This window comes from Ictalurus furcatus, chromosome 16 (genome assembly GCF_023375685.1).
Source record: "Ictalurus furcatus strain D&B chromosome 16, Billie_1.0, whole genome shotgun sequence".
Lineage (NCBI taxonomy): Eukaryota > Metazoa > Chordata > Actinopteri > Siluriformes > Ictaluridae > Ictalurus > Ictalurus furcatus.
In genome coordinates, this window is record NC_071270.1 from 23,616,487 (window position 1) to 23,632,676 (window position 16,190).

General features: G+C 40.8%; 1 protein-coding gene across 1 annotated transcript; it reads left to right on the forward strand.

Annotated features, from left to right (window-relative positions):
• The first annotated feature begins 4,527 nt into the window (after positions 1 to 4,527).
• stard7 (StAR-related lipid transfer (START) domain containing 7) lies at positions 4,528 to 15,129 on the forward strand. Its single transcript, XM_053645295.1, has 8 exons — positions 4,528 to 6,480; positions 7,118 to 7,278; positions 7,372 to 7,421; positions 7,615 to 7,725; positions 8,828 to 8,910; positions 9,344 to 9,443; positions 10,244 to 10,328; positions 11,091 to 15,129. The coding sequence occupies exons 1-8, from the start codon at positions 6,038 to 6,040 to the stop codon at positions 11,258 to 11,260; spliced, it is 1,203 nt and encodes a 400-aa protein (XP_053501270.1). The 5' UTR covers positions 4,528 to 6,037; the 3' UTR covers positions 11,261 to 15,129.
• Positions 15,130 to 16,190: the final 1,061 nt, after the last annotated feature.

The following is a 16,190-nucleotide window of genomic DNA, read 5'->3' on the forward strand; positions in this document are numbered from 1 at the left end:
GTCATAGTTTCACTATTATTGTGGTTACTCTGTGTTGCCTCACAACTGAAATGGACTAAATTGTAAAAAAAAAAATTTAAATGTCGAAATGTGTGACAGCCATGGTCCTTTTTACTATACTACAAATAAAAGTTGCTTATATCAGTTAATTCTGATTGGACAGATGGTGTTGATTAATTGTCTATTACAGCAACTATGACAGCAGTTCCAGCTGCGATGTTTATATTAATACACACATTCCAATACATTATCATTTCTACAGAAACATACACATTTAACACTTTTAAAAACCATGTGTAATAGTTGACATGGTGAAATCTTCTGTAGAACACAGTCAGAGGTTCAGATGTAACCTTAAGTTTTCGCACAGGAAAATCTTCAGGATGGAGGACTTTGTGTTTTGAGGTTTCTCGTGAATGAACTTTTTTTTTGTTTGTCTTATAACTCCAAGAGTTGCTGGTGAAGGAACTTCTGTTAGCTGCTATAACAGGTGATAAGAGGAATGTTCCACAACGATAAATGTTAATATAAATTGATTTTTGTATGACGTTGTTCTTATATAAATATAACAATTGGTAAAACTGCTGCAACAGCACATCCTTTTTATAGGAAAATAATCAACTTCAGGGTGGTACTATTAACTTCGAGTCGTTGATTATTTTCCTACAACAGCATGTCCCATCATGATTTATTCCTTACTTAGCCTTGAGCATGGTAAGTTGGAAGAAAACTAAACTGCGGTTCCTTCCTCCATATCAAATATTGACCAATATCAAGCTATTGTTTCTGCTCTTCAATCTGGGAAGGGTTATAAGGCCATCTCCAAGCTATTTGAAAGTCACCATTCTATAGTGAGAAGGATAGTTTACGAAGGCAAAGCCTTCAAGACAGTTGCCAGTCTTCCCTGAAGTAAGCGTCCCAGCAAATTCAGTTCAAGGTCAGACCCATATGGCTACATATGGTAGTGGAATTGAAATAATATAACATAATTTTAAATAAGTACCACAGTATTATTGTAGTAGTATAGTTCAGAGAATAATAACCATGATTATCACACAGTACCACAGTTAATCCATAGTAAACTATAGTGGATTTTTATAAAAGATACACAAAATATGTCGTTTACAGTAAATTATTGCTTATGGGGTAGCTGAGGACTTAAACTGGGATTTAAGATATGGGTGAGCTTTTACTTCTTTCATGGGAACTAACAATGGGGGATGAGCAGAGTTCACTGTATGTGTTATTATCATGGATCTCAAAATATTTCGTTTGGGTACAGTACCTCCTTTCAATGAAAAACAGTGTGGGAAAGAACGTAAAGTGTATAATCTGATGCTATAAAATGAGTATTTAATTCTATAATTTTATACATACTGTATATTACATATATATACTGCACCACTGTTGAATTCTCATATCTGATTGGTCAGAAGCTGTTAATTCATTTTCTACAACAGCAGCTCTGAGAGTAGTTCCAGCTCTATATATGTTTATATTAACGAATAGTCTATATAATATAATAATATATCATATAATTTCTATGTAACAAAAAGAATAATCATCGCTGTGTTGAAATTTTCTGTAAGGAGATGTTTATGTAACATTTATGGAAAGAGTCTCAGGTGTCAGTATATGTATGTATATATATATATATATATATATATATATATATATATATATATATATATATACATACATACATATATATATATATATATATATATATATATATATATATATATATATATATTAGAGAGTGCAACAATACAATACATCTGATGTAACACCCTACATGTTGTTGTTGTTTTCTTTTTATAAACTTGTCTATTTTTCCGTGTCACAGCATGTCTCTATCATGAATATGCTCTATGAGAACAAAATACGGTCAATTATATAACTCAGAAATGGTTAATTATTGATGTACAAAATGCATATAAATCATACAACTAATTTGAATTACATTTAAATAATTTCTGCAAATTATTACTGCTATTTTCCCCATTACACCCTTTCTTTTACGAACCCCTACCCACAATTAAGGAACGCTGTATTGTTATGTACGTTACATAAGTTGTTACATTAAGTTCATTAAACAGTGATATCATGGAAAATGTCATTAATGTAAGTTTGTCATGTGTTTCTTTCTGATCAGAGGGTTTCATTGGACTCATAAATGGTAAATCTTTTTATTTTATTTTATAATTTTTTTTTTTTACTTTTTTTTTGTTTGTATGTATTAGTATAATATTAAACTGTATTCTGATTCTGAATCATTTCTTGCAGAAACAGGATGTGGCCTTTAAACAAGCAAAAAAAAAAAAAAAAAAAAAAAGGCTTAAGACTCAGCAGTTAACAATTACCATGACTCAATGAGAACATTTTCCACTGGACTTTATAAAGCAGTGTGAACCTGCATTAACTCATCAGTGTTATTATTAACACCATTTACACCATGATTTATACTGCCATCGAATATCAAACATTAACCAAAAAAATGAGGATTCAGTTCTCTGGAACGCTCTCGAAATTTCAGGTCTCACATAAGGTTATCTAATGTGTGTGTGTGTGTGTGTGTGTGTGTGCAGTGTGTGTGTATCACTATGCATGGGGTGTACATTCCTGCTGTACTCTGTGATAAGCTGTACAAAATGTACCAGAATAGTTTCCCTGTATACACCATGCACATGCAGTACAGAGAAATTAGAGATACCAGGTGTGATTATTTATTAGGTCATGTGACTAAAGTACAAATTAACAGATTAATTCATGAATTCTGTAATTCTCATTACAGGTTCAGGGTAAGATTAGGTAGAATATAGGTAATATTACATTCTAGACCAGATCTGAGAGAACCCAAATGTCCAGAGTGCTGAGTTTCCTGCTCTATTACACTTCTAAATACAGGTCCAGCTTAAATAGTGAGTTAGAGAAGGACTTAAGAGCTCAACTGTTTAGTAAACCACCAAATAGAAAGGAGAAAAGTCGCCCCCTGGTGGTCAGTTTAAAATATAGCTTTAGTGTGTGAGGGAAATTATTCATTTTTACTTTGTAATAATCTTGTTTCTGTTCATGTTAATATGAGGGACGCCTAAGAAGGACATGTCATGTCACTGAGATCAGTACAGAATGTTCATCTGCTTACAGAGACACAAACATGTTCTTCTGTTCAAGGTCCATCTGCACATCTTCTAAGACCCTAAAACAAAGCCTGTTTGAACTGCCTCAAACTGCTTCTTATGGGTACACAGAAGTGTGTCATGCTCTGCGTTTCATATATATATAGTAGTGGTTCAGCACAAGTGCTTCAGAGCGCTTTCTGCAATAAACTTTTTTTTTTTTACCTTCAGAGGACGAGTCTGTGAGTGTTGTCTAATTTCCATGACAACTTGGCGTCTCCTGGCTGGGCTGCGTGAGTCTTTTCAGCTTTTCGGGACAACAAGCAAACCGGAAGAAATCAGGATGGGGCAAATACTTTTTCACAGTACTGTACATGCCCAAAAACTACTAAAAGGACTAGAAAGAAGAAAGGGAAAAGTGTTTGGAGAAAAGGTGTGTTTAAAATCTAAAATTTTTATGATCATTTTAAAGAAACTATTAAATCTACACACTGTTTCCCAACTGTAAACAAGACATGGCTGTCTTGAAGTTCATGTAGATAACAAGTAAAGAAGCCAGTAGCTACCAGTTTATCACTGTGCAAACTATACACAGGTGACAAATTAATGGGAAAGTGTATTAGAGTTGGGCCACCACAAGCTGCCAGACCAGCTTCAGTGTGATTCGGCTTAGATTGCAAAATTCTCTGTATCTGTACTGGAGAGATGAACACGGTGGTGTAGTACTGGAGATGAAAACGGTGGTGTAGAGCGCTGTCTAACATGTCGCTCCAAAATCTCCCATAGGTGTTCAACTGGCTAACTATGAAAGCCATAGTATATGATATAAATCATTTTCATCCTCATCATGCCATTCAGTGAGCCACCTTGGCCTGTGGATGGCGATGGGGTCAGCCTTGAAGAGAGACCACTCCCATAGAAGTAGGATAGAAATGTTTCATCAGCCCGAAAAACTGCAGCACTGATTTGCAGGGATGGTTCACCTTAGAGGACGAATGGAGCCAAAACAGCCAGGGCCAGGAGTTCCTTTAAATTGTCACCCATCTGTAAATCATTAGACATTTGCATTCAGATGGCTGTGTTGAATTCAGTGTCTCAACCAGATCTCAAACAGATCTATAAAAATTGATCGTAGCACATCTTGAAGCCAAATTATTTTCTGCACATAGTTTGGTGTCCTTCTGCACCAGAATCAGACCCGGGTAAGAGACATGGCTTAAAGTTTAAAAGCAGAATTGTAAGTTAGTTCTAACTTTCTTTCTTTCTGTCTTGCTTTCTGTCTATAAACACAGACAGTTTTATGAAACCGTTTATGTACATATGCCATTATTGAGACTGTATTTTAAGGAGAGATTGTAATTCTAAACATGCAATTTACACAATGCTAAACTTGCAGGTATAGGCATATATTATTTGTTAGCTACACCAGTGCAGCACTAAAGAGGCAAATTTTTAAAAAGCGAATATGTCCTACAATTCATTTAATGGGCAGCACGGTGGCAATGCCTCACTACTTCAGGGTCCCTGGTTCGCCCTTGAGCTCGGGTCTGACTTGTAAAACTCTGTCTTGAGTCTCCTTGACTAGACTCCTTTCCTCCAAGTTCTCTGGTTTTGTCCCATTTAACAAAACATGTCAGTAGATGAATTAGTGACTTTCAATTGCCCTAGGTGTGAATGAGTGTTTCAATATGTGTGTGTGTGTGTGTGTGTGTGCATGATGCTCTCTTATGGACTGGCATCCAATCCAGAGTGTGTTCCCACGTCACACCCCGTGTTCCTGGGATAGGCACTGGATCCAAAAAAAAGCACTTATGAAGGAATATTTTGAAAATTTTGTAGTTCCTCATATTTTATTTTTTGCACTAGAGTCTGGAGAACCATACATTTCAACATAAGAACAATATGCCCTTGTCTTATAATGTCACTTTAGCACTTAATGTCACCTGAAAAAGATAACATTGGGTATTTTTATGTAAGCAGGTCAAGATGTATTTGACCCTTTAACCTTCACATGTCAGTTGCACCAGTAAGAAGTTTGTTGTTAATCTAAAAGCTTGTTTTTATTCATTCAATTCATTGTTTTAATTCACTTTTGCAATAATTAATATCTATGATTCTTTTTTTGGGGGGGGGGAGACTTTTAGCGAAGCTTTACAGTCTTTAAAACTGACTTAAATACGGATAATTGAGCATGCTAGTCCAGATAAGCTCCGCACACTTCCGGTAATCGTAACCATGAGCTGAAACAACCAATCAGACTCGTCGAAACAACGTATAGGCGGTACCTAAACTTACGCACGCTGCGTAATATTGAAGGACACTCGAGCGGACCAATCAGAATCTTCATAACAACGTGTGGGTGTGACAATATGGACGCACTTGGAGACGTGCGCTGCCCCTGAGAGCATGAGGACGGCAGGAATGCAGAGTCAGGATTAAAAAGTAGTTTAAAAAAAAAAAAACGGTGAGGAGAAATAATTAAGTGAATTCTAAAATATTAACAGAACGTAAACATTGTATGAAAAATATTACGCGATGCAGACAGTTTTGCTTCTTTAAAGCACTTCCTCTTTGGGCTTTTGTGGTGTTCAGAAGCTAGCTAGTTAGCTAATGTCAAACTGTTCACACCTCTTGTAAGATTTTTAATCCGGATTCTGCATTAATTCCGGATGAATAGAAGATACTTATGAATAGTACAACTGTTATTTAGAATTTAATCTGTCGTTGCATGCAGGTCACGTGGTTGTTTACACTCCTGTAAGTTGTTTATACATGTGGACGGCGTGACATTGCATGCTAGCTGTCCTAATCCTGCATGGGAATCTGTCCAATCTGAGGAAATCTTCAAAGCTTTGTGATCCCTGCTACTCATTGAAAAGACATCTTAAATTACACATACACACACACGTGCACCAGACATGTTCAAATCCGTCCAGTGTGCCCCCCTGTGCAGCATGAGCGCGCGTGCTGCTCGTCTGCATTGCACGCCTGCTCTAAGACACAGCAGTGGAGCAGGACATGGCAGGTCTGAAGCTGCTGCATGGCTCGAGTCTCTCTACACATGGCTCCAGAAAGCAGGAAGAGGATGTGGTGAGAGCATCCCTGGAAAGAAGAAGCGAGAAGGGCTTCTGTCCATCCTGGCTGACCACTGCAGCTTTGTGACCGGACAGAGACTGAGGCGAGCGTTGCAGGTCGCAGAGCTCTACTCCAACCTGTACTCGGAGAGGAGCAGGTGGACGCTGGTGGGCAACATTTGGCGCCGGCTGCAGAACAAGCAAGCCCCGACTGGCAAACTGCTGGCTGCCCTCGCCGGGGTGTTCATGTGGGAGGACGAGAAGATCAAAGACGATGAGATGAAGAGGTTAGTATTAAAGCCGTACGAGTTTCTACAGCTAGGTGGAGATCTCCTGCCTTATTCTTATCAGTGTATGGCTTTTTATCCTGTCCTCCTTTCCTGTTTCTCTCGCTTTCTTTTTACAATATTATTAGGATCCTTTCTTCCTTTCCTCCCTACCTCCTCCTGCTCTCATTTTTCCATATCTTTTTTCTTCCTTCCTTTATACCTCCTCCATCTTCCTTCCTTCCTCCCTCCCTTTGTTGCGTCCTTTCTTCCTTCCATCATTTCTTTTTCCTTCCTTCCTTCCTTCCTCCCTCCCTTTTTCATCCTTCCTTCCTTCCTTTTTTTCCTCCCTTCTTCCCCCGATCATTCCGTCCTTCCTTCCTTCCTTCCTTCCTTTTGTTTCCCCCTTTCTGTTCATCTTAGTTTTTCTTCCTTCCTTCATGATTTTTCTCTTCCTTCCCCTCTTTCCTTCTTCTTCCCTCCTTTTTTTACATACCTTCCTTCCATCCCTTCCTTGTCCTTCCTTTCTTTCTTTCCCTTTTTTCCTTTTTGGGTTCTTCCTTCTTTTTGTCCTTTTCCTCTCCTGTTTTATGTCCCTTCCTCTCTTCTGACTTACCTGGTGTTTGGGTTTTGTGACACTGAGGTGTGTGTGTGTTAGGTGTGCGTGGGAGCTCCAGGCTCTGGATGCTGTAAAGCAGAAGGCCGCTGCGGGGAAGGCCAGTGCGCAGGCTGAGGGTGGCTGGGAAATGGTGATGGAGAAGAAGACCTTTAAAGTGTGGAGGAGACCAGTTGAAGGAAGCCACCTGTTCGAGTACCGAGGTGAGCGCCGGTAACGGCCGTGTCGTCGTTAATGAAATAACCTGAAGCTGAAATCCACACTGAACGTTCTCCTTACCACTTCTTCTGTTCTAGTATTTGGTTCCTACACTGATGTTACTCCCAGACAGTTCTTCAATGTTCAGGTACTCTGCTCTTTGATGAATAAAATCCCACGATTATAAACCAAACACTGTCTGAACATGTTGATCTGCCTTTTTGTTTACGGTCGTGACATTTGCATTTGCATGCGCGTGTGCATGTGCGTGCATGTGCGCATGCTTGCCTCAAGCAGGTGTGAGTTAAGTTTAGACACTCTTGTGTTTGCCTGTGCTCTAGTTGGACACCGAATACAGGAAGAAGTGGGACGCACTGGTGATCAAACTGGAAGTGCTGGACCGGGACCTGAACACGGGGTCAGAGGTCGTTCACTGGGCAACACATTTCCCTGTAAGACAAGAAACCTCTTTGTGTGTTATTTAAACACAGCTTCATGGGTTTAAAAGAATGACCTGGTATAGCTGTTAGAATGTATTTCACTGTTTTAATGCAGCGCACAACGTTTCTTTTTAATAATGTTTAGGTATTATAATTATATTGTTTGTTGTATGTGTATCCTTTTATTGCTAATAAAATATAGAAAGTAGACGGACTTCCAGTGGCTCACTATTTTGCACTATTTCCCCCCCAAGTATTTAAAAGTGAACGAGTTCTGTTGACAGAATTCTGACCTGGAGCACAAGAAAAGCTAAAAGATGGGGTCGAAGACACACAAATCTATTTCAACAATGAAAAAAAGCTTGATGTACATTTCATGTACGTTACATTATATTACATTAGGGACGTCTCGGCATTTATGGGGCGGATCGATATGGCAGACACGTTGACGTGAACGCTTATGTGCGCAGGCGCGTAGTGTTTCTTTACAAAGTGACATCGCCCACTACTGGCCTGGCACGTGTAATACAGCGTAATACGTCGTCGTTGGAAAAACTTTTCCGTTTTTAGTACGTTGTTGTCGTGTAAAGACAAAACCCAATGCCGGTTGTCTTGCTACAGGGGGGAAAAAAACGCAGAGAGTACACTCCTCTGTCCTGAAGCGCCGAAACTGGAGACTCCTTCTGTAAAGGTTACAAATAAATAAACGTCTCCTTACAGAAAACGTCACCGTATCAACGATCAGACTTGCGTTTTATCCGTCTGTGCGGTGCGCGTTAATATAGACCCGCACTAATGTCCGAGCTGCTGTTGAAATGCATGCATGAATAAATAAATAAATAAAGCACCATTTTTCGACCAATCAGAATCGAGAATTCGACAGAGTCGTCGTGTAAGACTATGTAATCGGCTTATCAGTCGTGCAGTCTAATTGTATTAGTAAGGCTTATCTTACACACACATTCCTCTCACCTGCCGTAGTGGTGTAGTTAGGTAGGGATTTGTATGATGTGTGTGAATCAGACCAATCCCATGCATCACAGTGCATTATGGGTAATCCTGTGCACCTCGAGTGTCTGAAAGTTCTTGTTTTTCTGCTGTTTCATCGGCACAGTACCCGATGTACTCCCGAGACTACGTGTACGTGCGCCGCTACGAAGTGGACGTCGAGAACAACCTGATGGTCCTGGTGTCCAGGTGAGCGTTTTCACGTATTTCCATCTACGTATTTTTACGTGACTTTTTTTTTTTTTTTTTTTTTTTTGCATTAAAAATCGCTGGATGGAAACACGAATAAAATCTCCAAAATGCATACAAAGAAACGTATGTGTTTTTTTTTTTTTTTTTGTATTCGAAGAAGACATGCGCATAAACTATGACGGAAACGCATTTACCGAATTCCTCGATGTGCATGAAAAAATATGGATAATTGGGTCTGAAAGGTAAAAACGGCGGCGAGCGAGATGCGGCAGTTTCGCCGGAAGTGACGATTTTGTTCCCTTGAACACGTTCGATGGAGCCGATGCTTTTATTCGTAAATGTTTTTATCTGATATTCCAATTTTTTGCACAAGTTAAATTTCTCAACTTGGACGGAAACATAACTATTGAGGTGTGTGTGTGTGTGTCAGAGCTGTGGAACATCCTGGCGTTCCCGAGACGCAGGAGTTTGTTAGAGTTCACTCGTATTGCTCCAGGATGGTCATCCGACCCCACAAATCCTTCGATGAGGTGAGAGAACCGTGTGTGTGTGTGTGTGTGTGTGTGTGTGTGTGTGTGTCTCTCTCAATCCTTTCATCCCTCCATCATCTCTCTCTGTGTGCCAGCTATTATTCACTTGTCTTTCTATCAGTCCATCTGTCTGCGATTGTCTTATATATCTTCTCCCTCCATCGTCCATCATATCTATCAATTGATCTGTCTTTCCTTTCATCCATCTATGCATTTTGCTGTCCCTCCATCCATCCATCCATGTATCCGTTTGTCCAGCAGTACAGTATCCATCCATCTGTACGATTCTTTGTCATATCAGTCTGTCAATTTATGTCTCTTATCACAAATTTTCCTTTGTAATATCCACCTGTTCATCCATCCATCCCTCTGGCTGTCTGTCGCTCTGTCCTGCATCCATCCGTCCGTGTGTCCTGTATCCATCCATCCATCCATCCATCCGTCTGGCTGTCTGTCGCTCTGTCCTGCATCCATCCATCCTTTTCTCCATCCCTTCACTCGTCTGCCTGTCCTGCATTCACCGTTTTCCCGTTCGTTCGTCCACCTGTTTAAGAAGCTGTCAATCCCTCTGTCTCTCCATGCATACATCTACCTATTGGTCTGTCTGTCCATCATACCTGTTCACTGCTCCCTCTTGTATGAATCTCTTCCATCCACCAATTTGTCTAATTCTATCCACCCTGTGTCTCCATTAATCTGTTTAGTGTGTGTGTGTGTATGAGTGAGTGAGTGAGTGAGTGTGAGACTGTGTTATCTGATCCAGTCTGATGTGGTGTGATCTGATCCTCATGTTTCCTCAGAATGGATTTGACTATCTGTTGACGTACAGCGATGATCCTCAGACGGTTTTCCCTCGTTACTGTCTGAGCTGGATGGTGTCCAGCGGTGAGTGTTTGTGTGTTATGTAGAGATCTCATAAGACATATTTTCTTCATTTGATTATTTAATTCTACACGCTTCTGCTTTTCTGCTACACTTTTCTTCTTCTTTTTTTTTTTAAATGTATTTTCTTTCATTTTGTCTTTATAAAAATTAAAAAAAAAAAAAAAAAACGTTCAAAGGATTTTTATTCCTTTTTTCTCTTTTCACTTTTCCCCATCTTTTTTTTTTCTATTGTTTTCCTTTACTTAAAAAAAACAACAACCCTGTTTTCCTTCTTTCTTCTCTCTCTCTCTCTCTCTCTCTCTCTCTCTCTCTCTCTCTCTGATTGTCTATAAGCCTGGATCTGTTTTTGCTTTTCCTCGTCTCTGGCTTCATATTTATTCATTCTGTGCTCCTTTCATTCCTTTTTTTTTTTTTTTTTTTTTTTTTTTTTAACCGCTTAAAAAATCGTTCTTTATTTCGATCTCTTCTCTATTTTATTTCTATTCTACTATTAATCTCGATTTCTCCCCTCCTCCACTTCCATCTGTTTTTGACCCGTTGTTAATCTCTGTATCAGTCTGTTCCTCTTGCCCATTCATTTATCACTCTCTCTGTCCTATATCCATCCATTTGTCTAACAGTACATCTATCTCTCTATAGATATCTCCATCCACCTCCCCACCTTTTATTTGCATCTTTGTCTCTCGTTCTTCTGTTTCTGTGCTGCTTTTTATTTTTAACGTCTGCTTTTATTAAAAAAAAAAAAAAAAAATTCCGTCTCAGGCATGCCTGATTTCCTGGAGAAGCTGCACACGGCGGCTCTGCGAGCGAAGAACCACGAGGTTGGCGTTTATGACTACGTGGGCATGATGAAGCAGGTGCAGCAGACCTCTTCGGAGCGGCTGGAGGAAGGAACGACGCACACCGCAGGATCCTCCCGTATTTACGCCTGAGAGAGAGAGGAAACAGCTGGCCAGATGTGCAGCGGATAAGATGGGCAATTCATTAAGACCTAAGAGACCTCGGGTTTGATTCACAACGAATCTGTGGCGAGCCTGGGGGGGGGGGGGGGGGGGTTGAGAGGGAGAGAGAGAGAGCGCGAGCGCTTTGCCTCTTACTGTGACCTACAGACAGCGAGTGAGAATCAGAGACGCTGCTACTGCTGCTGCCAAAACACCTTTCTATCCTTGTGTGTGTGTGTGTGTGTGTGTGTGTGTGTGTGTAAAGATCAGGAAACCTGGTACAGCTGGAATTATTTTGCTTGCACACCTGAGTCAGAATCAGGGAAAAAAACTCCGTCCACTCGCTCAGCTGTCTGTTTCTTGCTCCTGGGAGTTTTATTTTCACAAACTACTTCTCACTTGTCTACTAACAAAGTCGCCAAGCTAGCAGCCACATCGGTGCGTGTTCTCCTAAGTGACAAAATATTCACGTCGAGTCGTCCTTAGTGCCGCCGTTTCACAGGAACACGTTTTCATTCTCGATGAACGCTCAACATCGCGACGACGTACGCGCTTCAAAACATCCCACTTCCTTTCACACAATCTGCCGACGTTTCGGGGTCGGGCGTTACCTCGTTCAGAGACCATACGATTGAGGGCGAGAGTTCGTATACCTTGTTTTTTTTATTGTCCAGAGCGTGTTCGAGAGATATTCCTCCAGTAACAAAAACGGCCATGAGGTTTGTTAAAGATTTTTATATTCGATGACTTCTACAGGGGAAATGTGACTAATCGTAATCCTTTCTGCATGGACAGGTTTGGGTTCGGAAAATTCCACGAGACGTCTCTTACTTTCCGCTTCACCGCAGCAGCACTCACACACACACACACACACACTCTGGCATTCTGGTCCTCACGTTTTTCGAACCAGCTCCTCATGAGGAAGTGCGGGACGTGTTCTCGCGACCGCAGCGTCCTCACTTCCTCTGCTGCGCCAGAGCTGCGTCTGTTTTCTCTTGATTTGGCGTCTGCGCGCTTATCACTGCTGAACACGCGGCGCTCTCATGTGATTTGCGTCCCAGCCCCAGGAGTGTTTACTTGTAAGACGGTTCTACGTACTAGGGTACTACCAGAGTTAGGAGCGCTAATGATACGAGTGCATGATTTCAGATAACGACAGCTGAGATCACTTTAATGGACATGGATATCGATTTCTGATAAATAAATAAATCAAAAAACACACCATAAAGCAGCATACAGAGCGTTTCTGTTTAATAAGAACTCGTCATTAAACGTGAAATCAAAACGTAAACCGTAAAGGGGTGAGAGAGAGAAAATAATTCGACGCTCGCGGGAGTTTCTTGATATCGGGCAACAAAACCAGCGCGAACAACCGGACAAGCTAAAGTGTGGCCGCGTGCGGGTTTTAATCCGTTTGATCGAACTGAGCTTTGGATGGTGATCTGACGTCACTGTGAACCAGCCAATGAGAAACGACGTAGGGATAAAACGTTTAACGAGTTTTCCCAGTCACGTGAGAGAGGAAAAAAATGAATCTTCACCCATATTGTATGTAAGATAACGACGCACAGCGAAGTGTTTCCTGGCAGATTTCCGGACACAATGTCTTCGTTTTAAGCGACAATGCTCTCAAAACAGTGTTGTTTTTTTTTTTTTTTTTAATGGAATGTTTAACGAAAATTCTCAGTGTATGTTAAATCCCACCTCCATTTCGTTTACACGCTCGAATCTGATGCATCAGTCAGCCTCGGATTCATTTTTCTTCCATTTTAATCACGGCGTCAGGATTCAAGCCGTGAGATCGTACTTCCTCCGGTTTAATAGTCGTGAAGATGTTGCGAATCCGTTTAAAAATACGGCGGTGGGATTGCGAATACATCCTGAGCATCAGGCTCATATTTGTGTGATTTAAAGACAAATATTACACTCGCACTTTACAGGGTGTCCCAAAAGTCTCCATACGTGCGGGACTAGGGACGCCAGGACCACGTCGGTCGCGTCTTCGTCAGCGGACGTTCGTGGACGTCCTCGGTCGGTCCGCATCACTTCCAGTCTTTTCGAGTTTGTTAGTAAGTTTGGTAACAGTGTTGTGTATGTGATGTGCTCACCATGTTTCCTGTTAAAGTCCATCGCAACCTTGCGACAGCTTCCTGATCCAGCCACGAGAACAATTTCAGTACGTTCTGTGTTCAAAGGCGTTCTTGAATCTCATACATATATATAATTGAAATCGTGGTGTTCATTTCCCCCTGTGTGTGGAGAATTGTGGGACGTCCTGTATTAAAGAGGGTGTATTGTATGAAGGTCTGCGCTTCACTGGGTTGACAGAAAACATTGTTTTTCTGCTTTCTGATAGTTTGTGTGTATATTCATCTTCCAGGTAACATTTCTATTTTCCCCGTCAGACTTTAGTCTGAACTCCACCATGTCATGACTGGTATGATGATGTTTTTTTTAATGGTGTAGATGAACCGTAATTCTGAAATATAGTTTAAAAAAACATGCTAATATGTAAATATATTCTTGGTGAAGATGCCATTTTAAGGCAGGTACAGTGAGGTGAATGGAGATCCTTAGAAAGATGAACGTTAAAGCTTTCTCAGTGATCTGCGTGGTGATGATGTGAACACTTTGATGGTCATTCACCTCCCCTCCCCTCCCCCCAACACACAGATTTACTACTTTTTATTTCTGTTCATTTTGTGAATCCTGTCTAGCCAGTAGCGTTCCTAGAGGTGTATAGAGATCCATGATGATCCTAGAGGACCATGATGATCAATTTCTCCACAGTCATCAGCATACCACTGTCTGTTCAGGACTTGGAATGGAAGTTAGGCCAGTCCGTATTTTTTTTCTCCTCTTTAATATCGCTCTTTTTCTTGTAGTGACAGAAACGGTCGCTTTAAAATGGCACGATTTGTCGGTAAAGCTGAATTTTCTTGCGGTGAGGAATGCTTATTCATCTCATTTACAAAAAAAAACCCCCAAAAAACCAACCACAGGAACTGTGTGACGCACGTGTTATGTAATACTTCCACGAACAGTGTGATAAGAGTGCTGTGTATCAGAACACGTCGATGATGAAATGTGCAAGAGTGTTAATCTACACGAGCTGAAAAATCTACATGAACTTGTCCAATCATAGACGTCCTAAAATTCTAATTCTGCTTTGGATTCGGTTCGTTAATTATTATTTTTTTTTCTTCTTTAATATTATTTTTCTTCTTTCTCTTGTACGGCTTGGAAAGGAAAGATGGATGGATCATTTTTGTAACAAACTCGAGTGTTTGTAATTGTCCCATCTTAATAATTTGCCCTTTTTTTTTTTGTTTGGTTTCTAAAATTACAGATTTTTTAAAAATGTTTTGTAGATTTCTTGTGTGCGTGTGTGGTTTTTTTTGTTGTCCCCCCCCAGATTTGTACTAGTGAGTCAAAGCATAAGATGAACTCTTGTTTAAAGCATGTGATAAATATGGGTTTGCATTTGTCGACTTATCCGAACGGTTGATTCATTCGCAACACTTGATTTCAGTGTGACTGTTAGTAAGGGTGTGTGAGGCTTCGCTGAAGGTTTGCATGCGTTTCTTGGGTCTCTTCAGTGGTGCTTGGGGAGAAAAATGCTCAGCTTATGAATGTTTGTTTTGGGGTTCTTGTTTTTTTTTTTTTTTTTTTTTTTTTTTTTTTGTTGTTTATTTTTCTTCAATGTTTCAGCCCTGATGTAACTCCAGACTGAAATTGTGAGCGGTTCTTTCTCCGTTAATTGCTCTAGTGTGTGAAAGTGAATTTCTACAACCCCGATTCCGAAAATGTTGGGACAGTTTGGAAAATGCTAATAAAAACGAAGAGGAATGATTTGTAAATGTACTTTGACTCGTATTTAAACAAAGAACGTATAAAGACAAGGTACTTGATGTTTTAGCTAATCGACTGCATAGTTTTTTGACGATAAATGTTTATTTTGAAATCGATGCTTGCGACACGTTCCAAATAAGTTGGGACGGGGCAATTTAGGACTAATAGCGATGTGAGAAGTTGAAATAAGAAGGTGATGTGAAACAGGTGAGGCAGTCGTCTAATCCTAGTATATAAGGAGCCTCCAAAAAAGGCCTAGTCCTTCATGAGCAAGGATGGGTCGAGGCTCACCGATCTGCCAACACTTTGAGAACAACATTCCCCAAAGACAAATCGGTAGGATTTTGGGCGTTTCACCTTCTACAGTGCACAATATAATTAAAAGATTCGAGGAATCCGGTCAAATCTCGGTGTGTAAAGGGCGAGGCCGAAAACAACTTCTGAATGCGCGTGATCTCCTATCCCTCAGACGTCACTGTCTTAAAAACCGTCATGAGTCAGTAATGGAGATCCTGACATGGGCTCGGGAATACTTTGGTAAACCTTTGTCAGTCGACACCATTCGCCGCTGCATCCACAGATGCAAGTTAAGGCTTTACTGTGCAAAGCAGAAGCCGTACATCAACACTGTCCAGAAGCTCCGCCCACTTCTCTGGGCTCGGTCTCATCTGAGATGGACAGTAGTACAGTGGAATCGTGTTTTGTGGTCCGACGAGTCGACATTTCAGATAGTTTTTGGACAAATCAGCTGTCGTGTTCTCCGGGCCAAAGAGGAAAAGGACCATCGAAGCTGTTCTCAGCGTCAGATCCAAAAGCCAACGTCTGTCATGGTATGTGGGCGTGTCAATGACCATGGCATGGGTAACTTACACATCTGTGAGGGCATCATTAATGCAGAAAGATATGTACACATTATGGAGCTGCCATCCAGAGCAGGACAACGCCACACCACATTCTGCCCGGATTACAAGCGCATGGTTGCGTAAGCAGAGAGTGCGGGTGCTAGTGTGGCCTGCTGCAGTCCTGACCCGTCTCTGATTGAGAATGTGTGGTGCGTTATGAAGTGCAA